The 21,150-nt window shown below is 38.8% G+C and overlaps 2 protein-coding genes across 2 annotated transcripts; both read left to right on the top strand.

The window, feature by feature from the left end:
- The first annotated feature begins 3,265 nt into the window (after positions 1 to 3,265).
- On the top strand, positions 3,266 to 5,555 carry LOC113532350 (trypsin-2-like). The gene is made up of 6 exons (XM_026923699.3): positions 3,266 to 3,363; positions 3,462 to 3,612; positions 3,699 to 3,949; positions 4,262 to 4,392; positions 4,473 to 4,571; positions 4,683 to 5,555. The coding sequence occupies exons 1-6, from the start codon at positions 3,327 to 3,329 to the stop codon at positions 4,728 to 4,730; spliced, it is 717 nt and encodes a 238-aa protein (XP_026779500.3). The 5' UTR covers positions 3,266 to 3,326; the 3' UTR covers positions 4,731 to 5,555.
- Positions 5,556 to 11,438: 5,883 nt separating this feature from the next.
- On the top strand, positions 11,439 to 13,320 carry LOC113532348 (trypsin-2). Its single transcript, XM_026923698.2, has 6 exons — positions 11,439 to 11,570; positions 11,682 to 11,832; positions 11,927 to 12,177; positions 12,732 to 12,868; positions 12,972 to 13,073; positions 13,181 to 13,320. The coding sequence occupies exons 1-6, from the start codon at positions 11,531 to 11,533 to the stop codon at positions 13,226 to 13,228; spliced, it is 729 nt and encodes a 242-aa protein (XP_026779499.1). The 5' UTR covers positions 11,439 to 11,530; the 3' UTR covers positions 13,229 to 13,320.
- The last annotated feature ends 7,830 nt before the right edge of the window (positions 13,321 to 21,150 follow it).

Below are 21,150 nucleotides of genomic sequence, written 5' to 3'. Positions count from 1 at the left end.
GTTTGCCATTTTGCTTCATCTGACCATCTGAAACTCCAGTTCGAGAGAAAAGTCACCCACACCAGAGCTGCAGCTGATAGAAAATTACTCATTTTCACCTTCTGCTCAATCATTGGCAGAGTGCTTTTGTACTGATTTTGACTTTGACCCATACCTTTAGTCAACCAGTTTAATTCGTAAAAATACATGAAATTAGGCATTCTTACCAGTTCAGACACAAGTCAGGGTGCTGAGGTGAAATGGGATCAGTTGTGCAGGTTTTTATGGAGTATGCTCATTACAGGAACTGTTTGTGGATGGGTCTCTACCCATCCACGCTGGGGAAAAGAAAAGTTGTTTTCTTTGTACTTGTGCATGTTGATGAATAATTACCAAGTGTGTGCAAGGCACAGATGATTTGCAGTGACATCCACAAAATGCACAGACAGCTATGAGCAATATATATTCTTTAATACCAGTAATATAAAACAACTGGTTTTCATAAAATTTTCTCAATGATAGTCTAAGTCTCTGACCTAGTGAACTAGCATGAGAATGGGTTTTTGATGGAGGCACCAAAGCACTAAAACTCCAAAAATTAAAACTATAAAATTACAGTAATCCATGCAAATAAGTTTACATTAGTTAGTCGTTTTGTGCGCAAATTTACACACTCTCAGGAGCAGGAATAGGATATGAATTTTTTTTTTTCGAATTTACAGGATTTTCATGAATACCAAATTTCTGTGCACGTTGCAAAAAGTGCGCACATTGAGAGCTAATGTAATGTACCAACTGAAAATATACTGATCAACAGCAGTCAACATTTACACTCATCACAACATTTATATCTTTTATATACAGTTCATTTAAAAAGGAGTGCCTGGCTAAACTTACCAAGCTACTTTGAGTGTCAGCTCAACGTCACACAGTCAATAATAAATTGTTAGGAAATTTGTCTACTATTAGCTGCCTTGGTTTATGCCCTCACTCACATTGGCTTGCTAGTTATAATGCCAGTATGACGAGCTAGCTTTTGCAACCTACCAGAAAAACTGCAACCAAAAAAAAAAAACAAAAAACTGCCTACTGATGGTCTGTTACAGCATGTCAGATATTAGTAGTTGGAGACAGATGCATGTGCAGATAGGGTGAGCACAAGGGTGAGCACAAGAACCATAAATGTGAACTATAGATACAGGGTAAGAACCATACAAACTATAAGTGACAGCAATAACAAATGCTTGACAAAGCGTGCTACACAAGACAGGACTTAAATACTAGTGCTCATTATACCACAACATGATTCAGGTGCACCTGATCTCTCATGGTGCGTGACATAGTCATGTGCTGTACAGTGGCTGATGGGTATTGTAGTTCTGGGCCTTTTGGCATGACCCTGACACAACAGTTAACAGCAGAACAAGACATGGTTTTGCTATAGAATCTGTGAATCTGTGAAGTTTTAAAGATATTATATGACGTTCACTGGGCTGTGATTTTAGTAAGAGCTTCATGTCTGTTTTGGAAAATGGATGCAGGTTTGAGGCTCGACTGTCATTTGTAGCCTAACCCTAAACTGTCATCAACCATGCCCTTTTATTTATCAAATAACTCTTATAAAACACATTTACTGTAAGGAAAATATTGTAGATACCAAGATCAGCTGAACTTATGTTAAAAAAAAAATACAGAGTACTATTCCTGAAAACAATTTGTGGAGAACTAACTTAAAATGTAAGTTTGACGCCTTTTCCCTTTCACCAACATGGGAATTGACATTAAAATTGTACTGAAGCCAGCCACTAGAGGGTCTCAGACATCTTGGCTTAAATTCTGAATCCCTGTTAGATTTTCAAGATTTCAAGGTTTCAATGTTCTTTATTTGTCACATACATATTATGTACATGCGATGTAATGTAGTAAAATGTTTTTTCTTAGTTGCACTTCCCACAGTGCAACAATGAACAGAACCAACAACAAACTAGATATACATACACCTAATAAAAACAGACTATAATAAAATCTAGTAGACTATATAATAAAAATTTAGCAGTCTATAGAGGAATGTAATGTATATAGAATTTGAATGTATAAATATAATATGTTGAAAAAGCAAATATACTGAGCTGTTCAGTGTAGATGGATTGCCTGAGAGAAGAAACTCCTCTTGAGCCTTTCTGTGTTGGTCCTCAGGATCTGGTAGTGCTCCCTTGATGGAAGCACTGAGAAGATACTGTGTCCAGGGTGGTGAAAGTCTTTGACAATACTCCTGGCCCTGGTCTTGCATCACTGGTTGTAGATGTTTGAGATGCAGGGGAGAGAAGTCCTGATGGCCTTCTCCACTGTCCTCACCACTCTGGACAGCACCTTCCAGTCCTTCGCCATGGTGCCTCTGAACCAGTTGGTGATGCTCCCGGTGAGAAGATTCTCCACAGCCCCAGTGTAGAAAGCCTTCAGCACCCTGTGCGAGACCTTGAAGACCTCGTAGATGGTAGAGACGCTGCTGCACCCTTGTCACCAAGCTGTTTGTGTGTGTTGTCCATGAGATGTCTTCTGTGAGGTGGACCCCCAAGGTATTTGAAGCTGTTCACCCTCTTCACTGTGGCCCCGTTGATCATCAGGGGGCTGCTTCTTCCCATAATCAATAATCATCTACTTAATCTTGGTGACATTCAGGGAGAGACTGTTATTGCAACTCCATGTGGAGAGAATGTCCACTTTCTCTAAGTAGGCCTTCTTGTCTTTGTTAGTTATGAGGCTTTTGTTGAGGTGAGAGGGGACGATGGTGTTAAAGGCGATGCTATAATCCACAAACAGCATCCACATGTAGTATTCTTTCCTCTGGTCCAGATGGGAGAGGGCAATGTGTAGGGTATGCCTGATCTGTAGGGTATGGCATCATCTGTGGACCTGTTGGACTGGTATGCAAACTGTAATGGGTCTAGGCAGCGGGGGGAAGGAGGAGCAGATGTAGTCTCTTACCAGCTTTTTAAAGCACTTCATCATTATAGAAGTGAGTGCTACACGACGGCAGTCATTCAGGGATGCAGGACAGGGGGTTAGGTTAGGGTTAGGAATAACGGTGGAGGACTTAAAACATGTGGGGACAACATTTTGGTTGAAAAACCTCTCTGACATCCACCCATATTTACAGTCCCTGAAAATTACTCAGTGTTGCTTCCCAGTTATTTTTGGCATAAAGCAAGACAATCATTTACAGAGTCACTTATCAGACTTTTGATTATCTTTTGGTGCCAACTGTGGAAATAGTCCATATGAGACTGCTGTTTCAAATAAATAGGAGTGTGAAGTGAGATCTGCATCAAAGGTGATCAACAGCCATCATGAAATCTCTGGTCCTGCTTTTGTTTGTGGGAGCTTGTAAGTATAAACCTCTTTTACAGACTACTGGGCTGTATGATTGGACAGAAAAGAATACAGAATATATTCTGATATACAAGCATATATCCTATATCCAGGTGCTCTGGAGGATAACAAGATTGTTGGAGGGTATGAGTGCACACCCTACTCCCAGCCCTGGCAAGTGTCTCTGAATGCTGGCTATCACTTCTGTGGTGGTTCTCTGATCAATCAGAACTGGGTTGTGTCTGCTGCTCACTGCTACAAATCGTAAGTAATTTATCTTAGGACTAATAAAGTAGTCATTATGGATAATACACCTTTTAAACATAGAACCATTTCTATCCCATCTGTAGTCGTCTGGAGGTTCGTTTGGGAGAGCACAACATCCAGATTAATGAGGGTACTGAGCAGTTCATCTCCTCGTCTCGTGTCATCCGCCATCCCAACTATGACTCCTGGACCTTAGACAGCAACATCATGCTCATCAAGCTAAGTCAACCTGCTACTCTGAACAACTATGTGCAGCCTGTTGCACTGCCTAGGAGCTTCCCCCCTGCAGGAACCTGGTGCACAGTCTCTGGTTGGGGAAACACCATGAGCTCCAGTGAGTACATTGGGCAATTTATTTGCTTGTGAAACACATAGACATACTTAGATGTTAAACCACAAATTAAAGGTACAAGAGGTAGGAGTTTTATACCTAAAATGCATTAATGTTTGGAATGCATTAACAATGTTTGGAAGTATTACAAGAGCAACTGACCGGTGGCTAGTTTTCATTGCTCTGAAGGCAAATTTTCAATACTTCTTTCCTAATTGCATCGTATTTGTGTATCAGATTACAGTATATATAGTATGATAGTGCTGTTTTACTGATCTTTTCTAATATTGCCTTATTTGTGTCATCTCTATGTAGCTGCCGATCGCAATAAGCTGCAGTGTCTTGAGGTCCTTATTCTCTCTGACAGGGATTGTAATTGCTACCTTGGTATCATCACTAATACCATGTTCTGTGCTGGTTTCCCGGAAGGAGGCAGGGACTGCCGGGTAAAATGAGATACTACAGTATTAAAATGATCTCTCTTTAAAGGCCTTATAAGCAATTAAACTATCACTCTTTGATTCAGGGTGACACTGGTGGCTCTCTGGTGTGCAATGGTGAGCTGCAGGGTATTGTGTCTTGGGACAGCAGCTGTGCTGAGAATTGCCTTGGTTTCTATGTCAAGGTAAAATCAAGTGCTATCTGTTGCAATGTGATCTGATATAATCTACAGGATGTACAACAAATATTTTTGTTACATGAATAATCTTGAAACATCTTCTCACTCTGCCTCCAGGTTTATGTTTTCACCAGCTGGATTTCTCAAACAATGGCCAGCAACTAAATCTGCTCCAGCCCCCTTTATATAATGCAACAACATATTCATAAAACTTCTTGAAGGAATAGGAACAATCCTGGTTGACTTTATATCTAGCTTGATTCTCTTATATAAATATTTATTACCATACACCTGTACTTAGTTGGGCCTTAGCACTCTCACCGCTGTGGTCCGGGTTCAACTCCCGGGCAGGGAACCACACGACAGTGTACTCCTAGTCCCCATCCCAAGCCCAGATAAAATTGGAGAGGGTTGTGTCAAATATATAAGCAAACATGCGGACCAATGATCCGCTGTTGCAACCCTTAATGGGAGCAGCCAGAAGAATAACAACAACTATAATACTGTACTGCAAGGAAAACTCCACCCTGAAACAAATTAAATATGTTTATATAGGAAATATTTGTGAGGTACTAAGTGACTGTGGTGCCACTTGGTTGGCTGGAGTTGTATATTCATTACTGTCATGAAAAGTTAGCAGTTGTCTGCCACAGGGTGACACTGGGCCTCATCTATCAATGTAGTAAAGTTGTGTGTAAATATTTGCATAAGCCAAACCGAAAACTTTCGAGTGGATTTACAAAAGTTTTGGAAACAGTGATTTTCTTTGTACTTGCGTAAGTATGTTGAAGACAATACCCTGTAAATTACTGGGCATGTGCACAGCACAGCTGATTTGCATTTGGTGAACCGACAAAACTTCATTAAAGGCAAAGTTCATTGCGCTGAAATAACGAGTAGATGGCAAAAAAGACTTTCTTAGAGGTAGAGAGTTATTTAGACTTGCATCTATGGGAATAAAATATAAAGTCATGGGAAAAAGAAAGTACCCCCACCTTCAATTCTATGTTTTTATTCATCAGGGGCTAAATAACAATTATGTGGTCCTCACCAATTTCTATATACAAACAAATAACCTCAGTTGACAAGAAAAAAGCACAATAGAACTGTGACTACCTCATCAAGAACTGTGACTACCTCTATAAAAGCAGACCTTCTGGCAGTTTGGTGTTCTGGAGCACTCAGGTGTGTGTCTACATCATGCCAAGAAGAAAAGACATCAGCCACGACCTCAGAGAAACAACTGTTGCTGCTCATCAATCTGGGAAGGGTTATAAAGCCTCCATTCTACAATCACCATTCTACAGTGAGAAGGATTGACTGTGTATGTAACAGTGCAACAGCCTATGAAAAGGATAAAATTAAGTGAGGTAAATAAAAAATGGTGTAACATGAAAATGGAGGAGAAAAATGATCTACACCGTACCCAGGAGATCATGGACACTAGGAAGGTCACACAGGGAAACTGTTATTTTTAAATTGTTCTTTTTTTAAATCCATTTTTATGTAAATTTGTTACTTTCTAATCTAAAGTGTTGCACAGCATTAAAAGAAGATGCCCGTCTTTAAATATCCATTCTCCCATAAGCACAGTGAGCACCAAATCTTCTGTCAGCAGAGGCATTTTTTTGTCATAATGCAATTAATTTTATTGTGTATTGTGTTTATTTGTTCTTCATATTCTTTAATTAATTCTAATAATATAAAATGACTGGGTTTCATAAACTTTTCTCGATGGTACTCTAAGTCCCTGACCTAGTGAACAAGCATAAGGATGTGTTTTTGACAGAGACTCCAAGGCACTTCTATAAGCCACTCTGGATAAGGGATTCTGCTAAATGCTGTAAATGTAATAAAAAATAAGCCATGACAGTCCAGAAAGGACAGTAATCCTTGCAAATCATATGATTTGAAGATAATCAAGTTGAGGTTTACATTAGTTAGTCTTCTTATGCGTAAATTTATACACTCAGGAGCATGAGTAAGAATGTTTTTCTGAAATTATTGGATTTTCATGTATACCAAATGTCTTGTGTAAACACTCGAAGGAATGATTTACAAATAAATCTATTTGGATCCAGCTTGATAAATCATGCCCATTGCTATCAAAGTTACAATGACTTTTAATAGGAGAAATCTCAATCTCAAACATAAGGGATAACAGTCAGGTTTCATTGTTAGCTTCTAAAAAGAGCTTTTCTCATTTGCCATTGTCCAGCATTCAGTGTCATATTAATGACAAATCCAATGCAAAAATTATTGGAGTCAACATTACAGAATACAATGAGCCAATAGGCTTGGCTAGTTAGCTACTGTATCTATGAGATAAAATGTGCCCTGTTCTTGAAAGTGGTGTTAGTCATGAAAATTGATGCTTTGGAGTCCTAACTATTTGAGGAGAGTATAGAGGACTAAAGGTTTGTTGAATCGCTCCCTTCAAGTAGGTGAAGCAAGGTTTAAATCCCACTGGTGGCATTCTCAGTGGGTAGTCAAACAGCATTGTGACGTAGGAAACCATTAACCAAAGTGAAAATAGACCAAGATAGATGAACCAAGATCGCATATTAATTATAAAGACATTTTATAAAGACATTTTATATGTTGACAATGGCAACATTCCTTTTCTTTATGAGCTCTCGGCTGGATCCAATCAATTTACCCTCTAAACTGAATTCAGGGATCTCTTCAGGCGACAGTGAGTATAAATCAAATTTTGAAAAATAAATTAATTTAGACACTTACCATGTCTTTTTGGGATCCCAAAAACCTCTGACCAGGATTGTTGGAGAATTTTCAAATAAAACCGTCAGACAATCTCACAAATCAAAAGGAGAGAAGTTTATTCTACCTACCTCTGCAGAGGGAGCACACTTCAGCAATACAGCAGCAGTGAGTTATCAATTCAGCTATAAAACAAGAGTGATCCCATGCTCAGTGGAGCTGTACCTCCTTTGTAGTGAGGTGGAAACAATAATGCAATTTCTTCCTCTGTCACCCAGTGTGACAATCTCTGCTTAGACAGGAAGCACCATGTCTTTGCGCTGAAACAGATGAATAATTGCTCAGATAAGCAGACCTGAAAGTCAGTTGTACATTCAGCTGTTGAATGTTTAGTTGTACATTCAGCTGTTGTTTTTTTTTTCTCCCTGTTTGCTTTGAAACCATAGCCATATATATTAGGCATGTGTGTACTTTTAGCATTAAACAAGTCATTAATTTACAGAGTCACTTATCAGATTTTAGATTAGCTTTAGCATCATAGGTGGTCAACAGCCATCATGAGGTCTCTGGTCCTGCTTTTGCCTGTGAGAGCTTGTTGTAAGTACAATCCTCTTTTACAGACTCCAGGGCAGTATGATCTGACAAAACCATGCAGTATATATTCTTAAATACAAGCTTTTTTTATTAATTTGACTTCATTTCTTTGCCTTATAAAGCTCTTGGGTTGCTTTCATGTTATGTTTTGAGTCATTATCCATCTTTACTGTAAAGCTCCATCCTATCAGTTTTGCAGGTTTGACTGAATCTGAGCAGAAAGTATAGCTCTATACACTTCAGAATTCATCTTGCTACTTCTATCAGCAGTCACATCATCAAAAAACACCGTTGACATAGTTAACACTGACTCCACATGTTTGACAGATGATGTGGTATGTTTTTTTTCATGAGCCTTTCCTTTTCTTCTCCATACCCTTCTCTTCCCATTATTCTGGTACAAGTTAATCTTGCATCAGAACTGGTCAGGCCTTTTTAGAGGTTTTTTTTCCCTAATCTGGCCTTTCTGTTCTTGAGTGATACCAATGGTTAGCATCTTGAGGTAAAAAGTCTGTATTTACATTCATGAAGGTATCTCTTGAAACGGTTACCTCTTCCAGAGTGTTCTTGACTTGGCTAGCTGTTGTGAAGGTTTTTTTTCACCAAGGAAAGAATTCTGCAATCATCTACTTTAGTTGTCTTCCATGGGCTTTCCAGGCCTTTTGGTGTTGCTGAGCTCGTCAGTGCATTCCTTCTTTTCAAAAATGTACCAAATTGGCTTGGCCACTCCTAAAGTTTCTGTTTCTGCAACGACACCTCTTTGGATCACATATTAAGCTACAGCTACCAAATACAAATTCAACATTTGGATTCAACTCCAGACCTTTTATCTCCTTAATCTGTCATAAAATAACAAGGAAACAGGCCACACCTGGCCATGAAACTGCTTATCAGTGATTTGTCCAATTACTTTTGAGCCTGTGAAATTGGAGGGACTCTGTAAAAAAAAATGGCTGTAATTCTTAAATGGTCAATGCAATATTTCCGTTAAACCCCTTGAATTAAATCTAAAAGTCTACACTTCAATCACATCTTGATTACTTCATTTTAAATCCATTGTGGTGGTATACAGAGGCAAACTGTCCAAATACATATGGAACTGACTGTATGCTATGGCAAAGGGAAATGCAGACAATGTAGTCCAACAATGTACAGAACCATTTCTGTTCTCAGATATGTTGCAAAGACTGATTCACGACACTCGTTTGGGAATGTAATGTCATCACTACAACCAGTAAATCCGGAAATTCGTCTTCATGATAAAATTACAGACATATAAATATACAGAAGTAGATAAATATAGATACAAGTAGGTAGCCTCTGCAGCAGTCAGGTAGTCAGCTTAGCTACCACAAATGCGCCATGTACTTACTTCTCTAATTCTGTACTTCTGTAAGTTCACAGTGGAGATTAATTTCAGGAGTTACCAATTGTAGTGATGGCACTGCACTCTCAAATGAGCGTCCTGAATCAATCTTTGGAATATATTTGAAACATTACATATAACATTTAGATTTACATTTAACATTCATACTGAAACTGTTATTTGACATAAATCACTATCTAAATGGATCAGAAATCACATTTTAAAAAGTCAGAGAGAAAAGAGTATTCAACTTTTTACATTTTGTGGCCCATGTATGCAAGTGCATAAACTCAGCATGCTGTTATTGTAAGCATTCCAAAACTCGGCATCACTGGTGGAATCATGGCTCAATACACATGCAACTTTTGCCAAAAAGGGTGATAATCCTTAACTGTAAACAATAATACAACAATACCTTGGTCTAAACCAGTAACACTAGAAACAACAGGGAACACAGGAAAAAGAAAACAGGACTAAGACATAATTACAAAATGCATGATAAGACTTTGTTAGTAATAATTAGACAAGATACAAATACTTCTGATTTCGTCAAGTCCAAATCACTCAGCTCAACCCCTTATCTTCTTGCTAAAACAGGCCTTCTTTGGAAGTTTGTTCATTTTGGTACACAGGAAAGTCTATTGAGGTCTGGTGTTTAATTGTACATTCAGTTTCCTTTTGCAGTAGCGCTGAATACTGCATTTGTCATTTTGTCTCTCCTGAACATAGATTCCAGCACCCTTAAAGCAGCTTCAATTCTTGAAGATAGGTAAAAATAATAGCTCTTGCCAGTTCAGAAAGACAGTTCAGAATACTGTTGTGAAATGGAATCAGCTGTGCATATGTCCATGGAATATGTCCAATATGTTTCCAGAAAAGTATACAAAATATATTAGATGCTGTGTATCCCATGGACAGAGAGCCTGAGGTTAAGTCTAGAGGACAGGGTTTGCCTTGATTCATACAACTAAATCATAGCCACACGTATGCTAGGTTTCTTCCTTATATTTTAATAATAATTAAAAATAAATAAAGGGGTGGAATTCGGTACTGTGAATAAATAAACTAAATTTGCCTACATGTCAGCTTAAAAGCACTTAAAAACCAACAGGGCTAGACAAAGCCCTAACCCAATATGACACAATACAGCTGCAAACTGCACGTTACAATGCTGCATTAGACACTTTCTTTTTATGAGACTTTTTTACTGCCGTTATTGCTGCTGTATTTATTGCTGCTACTCTACAGACCATCGTTGCAATAGCTTTCTCACTCAACACTGATCTGTTGTCACCTCACTGTGTATCTATTGTACTGTGTATTCACTGTTCTGCGTACTTATAGTCTCGCACTCATCTCGTACTGTTGTGTATTTGCACTTTGTATAGTTTTGTGTACTGTACTGTGTTGCACCATGGGCCTGGAGAAATGACATTTTGTCCCAATATATACCAGCTGTATAGAGGAATGACAGTAGAAACCCACAGGCTTGACTTGACTTGTATTTGAATGCCAGGTCAGATATACGTGAGCTGCTTTGTTTCTTTATTTGCTGTTTGCTATGAAGTCATAGACATACTTATTGGGCATGATTGTAGGAGGCGTGAGTATATGTATGAAATCTTCAGCTGTTAAGAGACTGGCAGGCTACCAGCAGGAAAATGTACTCTAAGTTACAGAGATTATAGAATATCAGGCCAGCAACTGGAAAATAAATTAACCATCACATACTGTGCTGTTCTCATCACTAAATAACCCTATATTTATTGACTGCGTATTATATTATATTATTAAATTCCAAAACATAAAATCATATACAAATTAATTAGATTAATTAATGTAATTATAATTGAAGTTAAACTACTGTGATAATAAACAGTTAATATCACAATCAATTAATATATATATAATTTAAAAAAAAAGAAATTCCAATTATAAATTTAATGGGGTTTTAATGGAGGTAATTGCACTCTGTTGTCAGCATGTGGAATAGTTACATCTGTTCCTTAAAGTTAATTAAATGAACCATTTATATTAGTGAAGAAAACAGCAAACAAACTAAATTGAAGAAATAATTTGAGATTGTTGAGTTACAGAAATTATGAAAAATTACCATGTGTTGCTTCCCAGTTATTTTTGGCATAAAGCAAGTCATTCATTTACAGAGTCACTTATCAGACATTTATGTTTAGGTGCCAATTGTTGATTGGTCCATATGGGACTGCTCGTTCACATAAATAGGAGTGTGAACTGAGATCCTCATTGTAGGTGATCAACAGCCATCATGAGGTCTCTGGTCCTGCTTTTGCTTGTGGGAGCTTGTTGTAAGTATAAACCTCTTTTACAGACTAGAGGGCAGTATGATCTGACAGCCATACAGAATATATTCTGATATACTAGTTTTTTATTTTTTTATTTTATTTTTTTTAATTCAGTTGCTCTGGAGGATGACAAGATTGTTGGAGGGTATGAGTGCACACCCTACTCCCAGCCCTGGCAAGTGTCTCTGAACGCTGGCTACCATTTCTGTGGTGGTTCTCTGATCAATCAGAACTGGGTTGTGTCTGCTGCTCACTGCTATAAATCGTAAGTGATTTATCTTATGATTATTAAAGTAGTCATTATGGGTAACACAACTTTTGAACTTCAGAACACACAATCATTTCCATCCCAATTTTAGTCGTCTGGAGGTTCGTTTGGGAGAGCACCATATCCAGATTAATGAGGGTACTGAGCAGTTCATCTCCTCGTCTCGCGTCATCCGCCATCCCAGCTATAACTCTGCGACCGTTGACAGTGACATCATGCTTATCAAGCTGAGTCAACCTGCCACCCTGAACAACTATGTGCAGCCTGTTGCACTGCCTAAAAGCTGCCCCCCTGCGGGTACTTGGTGCACAGTCTCTGGATGGGGAAACACCATGAGTGCCAGTGAGTACAGACTCAGTTCATTAACACAAGGCAATTTATTGCATGAACATGTCACAACATCTTGGACGTTTGGACACATTAGAAGAGCCACTGACTAACACTGACTGGTTTTCAGCATTATGAAAGCAAAATTTCAAAAGTTCTTTCCCAACTGCATTCTATTTGTGCATTAGATTATATTTAATTAAATTTTGCATCACACTTTTAACAACATGCATTGTCACAAAGACAATGTATGAGTAAGCAGGAGGTCACAGTGGAGGTGAAATACTCGAGATCACATGAGGAAGAAATCCATATAGGAACCAGACTCAAAAAGGAACCCATCCTCCTCTGGGTGACACCGTATACAGTATACAGTATAGAATTTATAGTATAGAGGTATAGAAGAGTAAAGGCAAACAATACTAAGTGTGTTGAAAGAATCTTCGTTATGAGAATTTTGTGAATTGGAGTCCTGGGATGAGCACATGACAGTATTTATCATCACAGAGTATAAATAAGATAAATAAACTATTTTCAAATTTTGCCTTATTTGTGTGATCTCTGTGAAGCTGCTGATCGCAACAAGCTGCAATGTGTGGAGGTGCCTATTCTCTCTGACAAGGATTGTAAAAACTCTTATCCTGGTATGATCACTAATTCCATGTTCTGTGCTGGCTTCCTGGAGGGAGGCAAGGACTCTTGCCAGGTAAAGTGAGATAGCACAGCATTAAGTATCTCCTTCAGAACAAGCAAAGAATATTTAAATTAAGGCCTTATAAGCAACAGAACTTTATCTCTCTTTCATTCAGGGTGACTCTGGTGGCCCTGTGGTGTGCAACGGTGAGCTGCAGGGTGTTGTGTCTTGGGGCTATGGCTGTGCTGAGAAGAATCACCCTGGTGTCTATGCCAAGGTAAAGTCAAGTGCTATCTGTTGCAAAGACTGTATGATCTACAGCTTGTATACCAAATATTTCTGTTCCATGAATAATCTTGAAACTTCTTCCCATTCTGCCTCCAGGTCTGTATTTTCACCAGCTGGATTTCCCAAACAATGGCCAGCAATTGAATCTGCTCCAGCCCACTTTACACAATTCAACAACACATTGTGAAATCCAACACCAAAATATTCAAATAAAACCTCCTGAAGGAATAAAACTATCCTGTTCATTTATCTTGATTTTCTTTCATAAATACCAATCACTATAATCCTGTACTGTAAGGAAAACTCCAACCTGAAACACATTAAATGTGTTTATATATGAAGTATTTGTGGGACTTATTTTGTGGAAGTATTTGTGACTATTTTAAAGGTACTTAGTGAGTCTGGTGCCACTTTGTTTGCTGGTGGTGGATATTCACTATCCTCATGAGAAGCTAGCAGTTGTCTGCCGCTTTTGCCCATCACAATGACATTGCAAGCAAAGTTACAATGATGTTTATTAGGTGGGGGAAGAAAAAAAAAAAAAAAATCTCGTACATAAGGGAAAACAGTCAGGTTTCACTGTTAGCTTCCAAAAACAAAAGAGCAAGAGCTTCTTTTTCCATTTACCATTGCTCAGCATTCAGTGTCATATTAATAAGAAATCAAACATACAGTGTACAGAATACAGTGCATCGACACAATGAGAGACTTGGCTCTGCTAGTTAGTGAGCTCCAAGATGACAAGCATCATGTTATTAACTGTGGTATTATCATGAAAATTTAAGCTTTGGAGCCCTAACTAAGGCAGAGTATACAGAATAAAGAGTTGCTGACTAAACAGACTAAAGGGTGGCTGGATCAATCTTGTTAAGTAGAGGTGAAGCAAGGTCTAAATCCCACTGGTGGCACTTTCAGTGGGTAGTCAAACAGCATTGTGGGTAATATTTCCAACAAGGCTGCAGTCTTCTATGTACCCTACAGAGGTCTTAAAACACTACCTGATACAATTTTTCAAAAATACTTTACTTAGTGAGGCTAGTGTAATTAAATATACATTACATAGTTTAAAACATTCTAACTGGCTTGGGCTTCAGACTAAAATCATCACGATTTGCAAAACAAAAAGTTGGCACGGACTCACAAAAAATGAGGGTGAGAAGAATAACTTACATAACAAGCTGATATAAAACAGTATCTCAAAATGTTTATTGTATTAACAATATTTTAACAATTATTTATTTATTTATTTATTGCTTTACTGCTGTTTTATTGGGGATATAAAATATAGTCAGGTCCACAAATATTTGGATGTTGACAGTGTTATTGTTATTTTAGCTGTCTACCACAGTGTATTGGAGTTTAAATTAAAGAATATTGTTTAGAACATAATTATGGGTGTTAGGCATAAGAACAGGAGGATTTATATTAAATCGTCACCTGTTAAGACTGACAGGCTGCCAACTGAAAAACTTACTGAAGGTCATGGAGATTATCAAACGAACACCTGGAAAATAAATTAACCATCCCACACTGTGCTGTTCTGTTCACTATATAATTCAGTATTTATGGACTGTGTATTAAATGGCAAAACATAAAAAACTTACACAATAAATTAATTATATGAATTAGTTTTAATGTAATTTCCATTTAGTTTATAATATGCATGGTAGCCTAGGAAAACCCTTCATCGTGAAATCTGGCCATTTTCGACTGTATGAATTTCTGCAAACTACAGGCTTTCTTGAACTGACGTACAGTCAGGTCCATAAATATTGGGACAGTGACACAGTTTTGGTAATTTTGCCTCTGTACACCACCACAGTGGATTTGAAATGAAGCAGTCAAGATGTGACTGAAGCGTAGACTTTCAGCTTTAATTCAAGGGGTTTAACAAAAATATTGCATTAACCATTTAGGAATTACAGCCATTTTTTACAGAGTTCCTCCATTTTCACAGGCTCAAAAGTAATGGGACAATTGACTGATAAGCAGTTTCATGGCCAGCTGTGGCCTGTTTCCTCCTTATATCATGATAAATTAAGGAGATAAAAGGTCTGGAGCTGATTCCAAGTGTTGAATTTGCATTTGGTAGCTGTTCATGGGAACTCTCAATATGCCATCCAAAGAGGTGTTGATGCAAGTGAAGGAGGCCATCATTAGGCTGAAAAACCAAAACAGACCTATCAGAGAGATAGCAGAAACTTTAGGAGGGCCAAATCAACAATTTGGTGCATTCTTAAAAAGAAGGAATGCACTGGCAAGCTCAGCAACACCAAAAGGCCTGGGAGACCACAGAAAACAACTAAAGTGGATGATTGCAGAATTCTTTTCTTATTGAAGAACAACCCCTTCACAACATCTAGCCAAGTCAGGAACACTCTGGAGGAGGTAGGCCTATCATTGTCAAAGTCTACAATCAAGAGCCACCTTCATGAATGTAAATACAGACGGTTTACCTCAAGATGCAAACCGCTGATAACACTCAAGAACAAAAAGGCCAGATTAGACTTTGCTAAAAACCTCTAAAAAAAGCCTGACCAGTTCTGATGCAAGATTAACTTGTACCAGAATGATGGGAAGAGAAAAGTATGGAGAAGGAAAGGAAGGGCTCATGATCCAAAGCATACCACATCATCCGTCAAACATGTGGAGGCAGTGTTATGGCATGGGCATGTTTGGCTGCCAATGGAACTGGGTCACTGGGGTTTATTGATAATGTGACTGTTGATAGAAGTAGCAGGATGAATTCTGAAGTGTACAGAGCTATACTTTCTGCTCAGATTCAGTCAAATGCTGCAAAACTGATAGTACAGCGCTTCACAGTACAGATGGATAACAACCCAAAACATACTGTGAAAGCAGCCCAAGAGCTTGGAAATTAAATGTTCTTAAATGGCCGAGTCAGTCACCTGACCTCAACCCACCTGAGCTGCTTTTCACTTACTGAAGACAAATCTGAAGGCAGAATGACCCACAAACAAGCAGCAACTGAAGATGGCTGCAGTAAAGACCTGGCAAATCATCTCAAGGGAGGAAACTCAGCATTTGGTGATGTCCATGGGGTCCAGACTTCAGGTAGTCATTGTCTGCAAAGGATTTACCTCCAAGTAATAAAAATAATCCTAATATTTATGATTATATTAGTTTGTCCCATTACTTTTGAGCCTGTGAAAATGGAGGAACTCTGTAAAAAATGGCTGTAATTCCTAAATGGTTAATGCAATATTTTTGTTAAACCCCTTGAATTAAAGCTGAAAGTCTACACTTCAGTCACATCTTGACTGCTTCATTTCAAATCCACTGTGGTGGTGTACAGAGGCAAAATTACCAAAACTGTGTCACTGTCCCAATATTTATGGACCTGACTGTATCTGTCCCTTTTGCACATATCTTAATCAAGTAAAGTAATATCCTTTTTATTATATTTGACTGTTTGCTAGAATTCAAACATAGCAACAGCCATCAGGTTTTCCAAACCATCATACATATATATATATACACATTATGAACAGTTAATACACCAACAAATTAATATATCCAGTAAAAAAATTCTAAATTCCAATTCTAAATTTAATGGGGTTTTAATGTTGTTGATTGCACTGTACTGTCACTGTGAAAAAAAGTTATATCTTGGCCTTAAAATTAGTAATATGAACCGTTTACATTACATTAAGAAGAGAACACTGTTGAATAAAGTAAAAAAATATATATTTCTTTTTTGGGATCGGCTTAGTAGTGCATTAGGTAAAGGGTTCCAGGGTCCCCAGTTTAATCCAGAGTTTGGGTTCGGCTTCCTACAACCTGAGGAAAATGGTGAGGGAAGCCAAAAGGAAATACAGAGACAAGATTGAGACCCAGTTTGAGCAGGCAGATTCCAGGCACCTGTGGCAGAGCATGCAAACTGTTACAGACTACAAACCCAAGCCCCCCACCATTAATAATGGCAGTAACTCCCTAGCCAATTAATTGAACATCTTCTATTCACGGGTTGAGGTTACCAGCACAGACCAGGAAAACAGTGAGTATGAACCTTCAGGTCTAGCTGGGGAAGAGGAAAGACTGCTCATTTCAGAACTGGATATGAGGAAGGTGCTACACAAAGTTAAAACCAGAAAAGGATATGGTCCTGACAACATCCCTGGATGTATGCTAAACGTCTGTGCTAACCAACTAGCACCAGTCTTTACCACCATTTTTAACCTCTCCCTCAACCAGAGTGTTGTCCCCACATGTTTTAAGTCCTCCACCATTATTTCTGTCCCCAAAACCTCCCGTCCTGCCTTCCTGAATGACTACCATCCTGTAGTGATGAAGTGCTTTGAAAAGCTGGTCAGAGACTATGTCTGCTCCCTCCTCCTCAGCTGCCTAGACCCATTAGTAGTTTACATACCGGTCCAACAGGTCCACGCCATTGACCACACCCTACACACTGCCCTCTCTCTCCTGGACAAGAGCGAAGGAAACTACGTGCAGACGCTGTTTGTGGATTACAGCTCCGCCTTTATCACCATCGTCCCCTCACACCTCTGCAAAAAGCTCCAGGATCTGGGACTGAACTCCTCCATCAGCCACTGGATTCTGCACTTTCTGACTGGACGCCCCCAGGTAGTCAGGATGGGAAACAACACCTCCTCCACGCTGATCCTCAGCACCCTGCTGTATTCCCTCTGCACCAATGACTGCATGGCCACACACAGCTCCAACAAGCTGGTTAAGTTCGCTGACGACACAATGGTGGTAGGCCTCATCACCCACAACGATGAGAAGGCCTACTTAGAGGAACTGAATATCACTGTCCACATGGTGTTGAAATAAAAATCTCTCCCTGAACATCACCAAGACTAAGGAGATGATTACTGACTACGGGAAGAAGCAGCTGAGGAACTCCAGCCCCCTGATGATCAACAGGGCCACAGTCAAGAGGGTGAGCAGCTACAAATACCTTGGGGTCCATCTCACAGAAGACTCTCATGGACTACTCACACAAACAGCTTGGTGACAAGGGCGCACCAGCGTTTCTATCATCTACGACGTCTGGCCAGGTTCAAGGTCTCTCACAGGATGCTGAAGGCTTTCTACACTGGGGCTGTGGAGAGTCTTCTCACCGGGAGCATCACCAATTGGGTTAGAGGCACCATGGCCAAGCCTGGAAGGTGCTGTCCAGAGTGGTGAGGGCAGCAGAGAAGGCCATCAGGACTTCTCTCCCCTGCATCACAAACATCTACAACCAGTGATGCAAGACCAGGGCCAGGAGAATTGTAAAAGACTTTCACCACCCAGGACACAGTATCTTCTCAGTGCTCCCATCAGGAAAGTGCTCCCGGGTCCTGAGGACCAACACAGGAGGAGTTTCTTCTCTCCGGCAATCCGGTTACTGAATTAGGACACTTGAGAAGTCTGCATATTTCTACCTCACACAAAGACACACACACACACAAACAGCTGCAGTATGAGAAATTTTTTTTTTGCACACTATGGATCTGTATATCTGTTTTTTAAACATATTCTATTTATGTACATTCATTCTATGTTACATTCCTCTAAAGGCTCCTAAACTTTCTTTATGTTATAGTCTACTAGGTTTTATAATATTCTGTATGTGTATACCTAGTTCGTTGTTGTTCTGTTCATTGTTGCATTGGGGGACAGAGCACTAAGGAAAAACATTTCACCACATTACATCACATGTATGTAATATGTTTGTGACAAATAAAGAAACTTGAACTTGAACCTTGAACCTTGGGTTATGCCCAGGCTTAACAGGATTGCTTCCGGATCCTCCATGACCCTGACCAGTTACTAAAAGTGAGAGTACGTGAATTATTTTTGGCAAAAAAATAAATAAATAAATAAAAAAAAGTAATTCATTTACAGAGTCACTTTTCAGACTTTAAATTATTTTTAGTACCAATTTTTGATTGGTCCATATGGGACTGCCGGTTCACATAAATAGGAGTATGAAGTGAGATCCCCATCGAGTATGAAGTGAGATCCCCATCAAGTATGAAGTGAGATCCCCATCATCAAAAGAATCGCCCTGGCGTCTATACCAAGGTAAAATCAAATGCTGTCTCTTGTGATATGATAATATATGATCTACAGCATAGATACCAAATGTCTCTGTTATACCGGTTTGCATTTTCACTGACTGGATATCCCTGACAATTGCCATTAATTAAATCTGATGCAGTCCACTTTGCACAATGCAACAACATACTGTAAAATCCAACACCAACATTATATTAAAACTTTTTTTCCTGAAGCAGTAACACTATCCTGTTTGACTCTTCTTCTTTGGAAACTTGAGTTTCTTTTAAAAGCATTTTCATACATGACAATCCTCTTTTCAATAATGAAGAACAGATTAATGAATCAACAGCCTATTTGTGGTTACAGTAAAAAAGGGTTTTAAGTAGCATAGTCATTTTTCTTTAGAAAGCACCAACTGCTTACAGCATAAGGTCATGCTTTACGTAGTTATAATCCATAAACTTTGTTGTTCCTTACTACGAAGTCTAAGCCCTGGAGGACAACAACTACAAAAAGCTGATTGAATATATCAGATTTTCTAGCACTAAATCTGTTAACTGTTGAAAATATGCAGATTACACATTTTCAGTAACATTTTATTTGTTATACTGTGCACTTCCTTGTTAACCCTGGTTGATATTTCTAAGTTAAAACGTATTTGTGTTAAGACACAGATAGGGGGATCGTAGGTAATCGTCACAGACAGAGCCAGTCTGTCGCTAGTGCTCAGTCCTCCCACGACCTCTAGTCAAACACAACATAACTACGCGGTGCTATTTGTCTGGCAAACGGAGACTGGTTGGTGCAGAGATGTGTCCGGTTCCATACTCAGAAACATTATTATGAATCGTGACATTTCTTCCACCGGTTTAACTGAATTTGTAATAATATTGTTTAATTCTTAGTAATATTGTTCAAAATACATCTGAATTATAAACAATAAAATGCCAAACAATATAGTGTAAACAATAAAACTTTCTCTCAAAGCACCCAGTACTTTCCATCTTATATAAGTTTTGACATTGTTTTCTGAAAGTGTAGTCCATTAAAAATCTTATACAAAACCACTCACAACAGAAATGGATGAAACACTAGTTAAATTGATGTGCTTCAATACAAAAGCTGCTGATACTGTCGAATACAGATGCGTTAAAATACTTCAGAAATGCTTTCAGTGAAAATTCACTAGGTTTACAACTGATCACAATTGACAATGTTATTGTTATAGCTGTCTACCACAATGTCTTGGAGTTTAAATTAAATAATGAATATGAATCAGATGAATGGTGTAGGAATTACAGCACTTTTAAAAGGGTCTCTTTTAAAGGGACCAAAAGTAATTGGACAAACTAACATACTCAAATTAAATTGTCATTTCTAATACTTGGTGGCAAATCCTTTTCACTCAATGACTGTCTGAAGTCTGGAAGCCAAAGACATCACTAGATGCTGGGTTTCCTCCCAGGTGATGCTCTGCCAGGCCTTTACTGCAGTGGACTTCAATTCCTGCTTGTTTATGGGGGGTTTTACCTTCAGTTTTGCCTTCAGCAAATGAAATGCAGGCAAAGTTAGATTCAGGTCAGGTGACTGAACATTGCAGACCATTCCACTTTTCTGCTTTAAAGAAGTCTTGGGATGTTTTTGAACATCTGTACTGTTAAATCACCAATGGCTTTCAAAGCTGGCTGAATCTGAGCAAATAATATAGCCCTATACATTTCAGAATACATCCTGATTCTTTTGTCAGTAGTCACACCACCAAGAAATACATGGGAACCAGTTCCATTGGCAGCCAACCAGGTGATTGGAAGGATCCTCAGAAGCCACAGTCAACAGACTAAGTGGGCCAAATTCATCACTTTGGCTGAGTATACCCAAAACTTGTTGACACACTCATTTACTTGTCCAGGTCCATTTCAATACATCCTGGGTTATCAACCACCACTGTTCCCATGAAACCCCACCCAGACAGAAGCTCCTGCAGTCGATGAGTTTCTCCACAAAGTTCCACTCAAGACAATGGAGAGGTCACCTAG

This window comes from Pangasianodon hypophthalmus, chromosome 19, assembly GCF_027358585.1.
Source record: "Pangasianodon hypophthalmus isolate fPanHyp1 chromosome 19, fPanHyp1.pri, whole genome shotgun sequence".
Taxonomy (NCBI): domain Eukaryota; kingdom Metazoa; phylum Chordata; class Actinopteri; order Siluriformes; family Pangasiidae; genus Pangasianodon; species Pangasianodon hypophthalmus.
The sequence above is the reverse complement of the archived record's forward strand: the minus strand, read 5'-3'. Positions and strand labels throughout refer to the sequence as shown.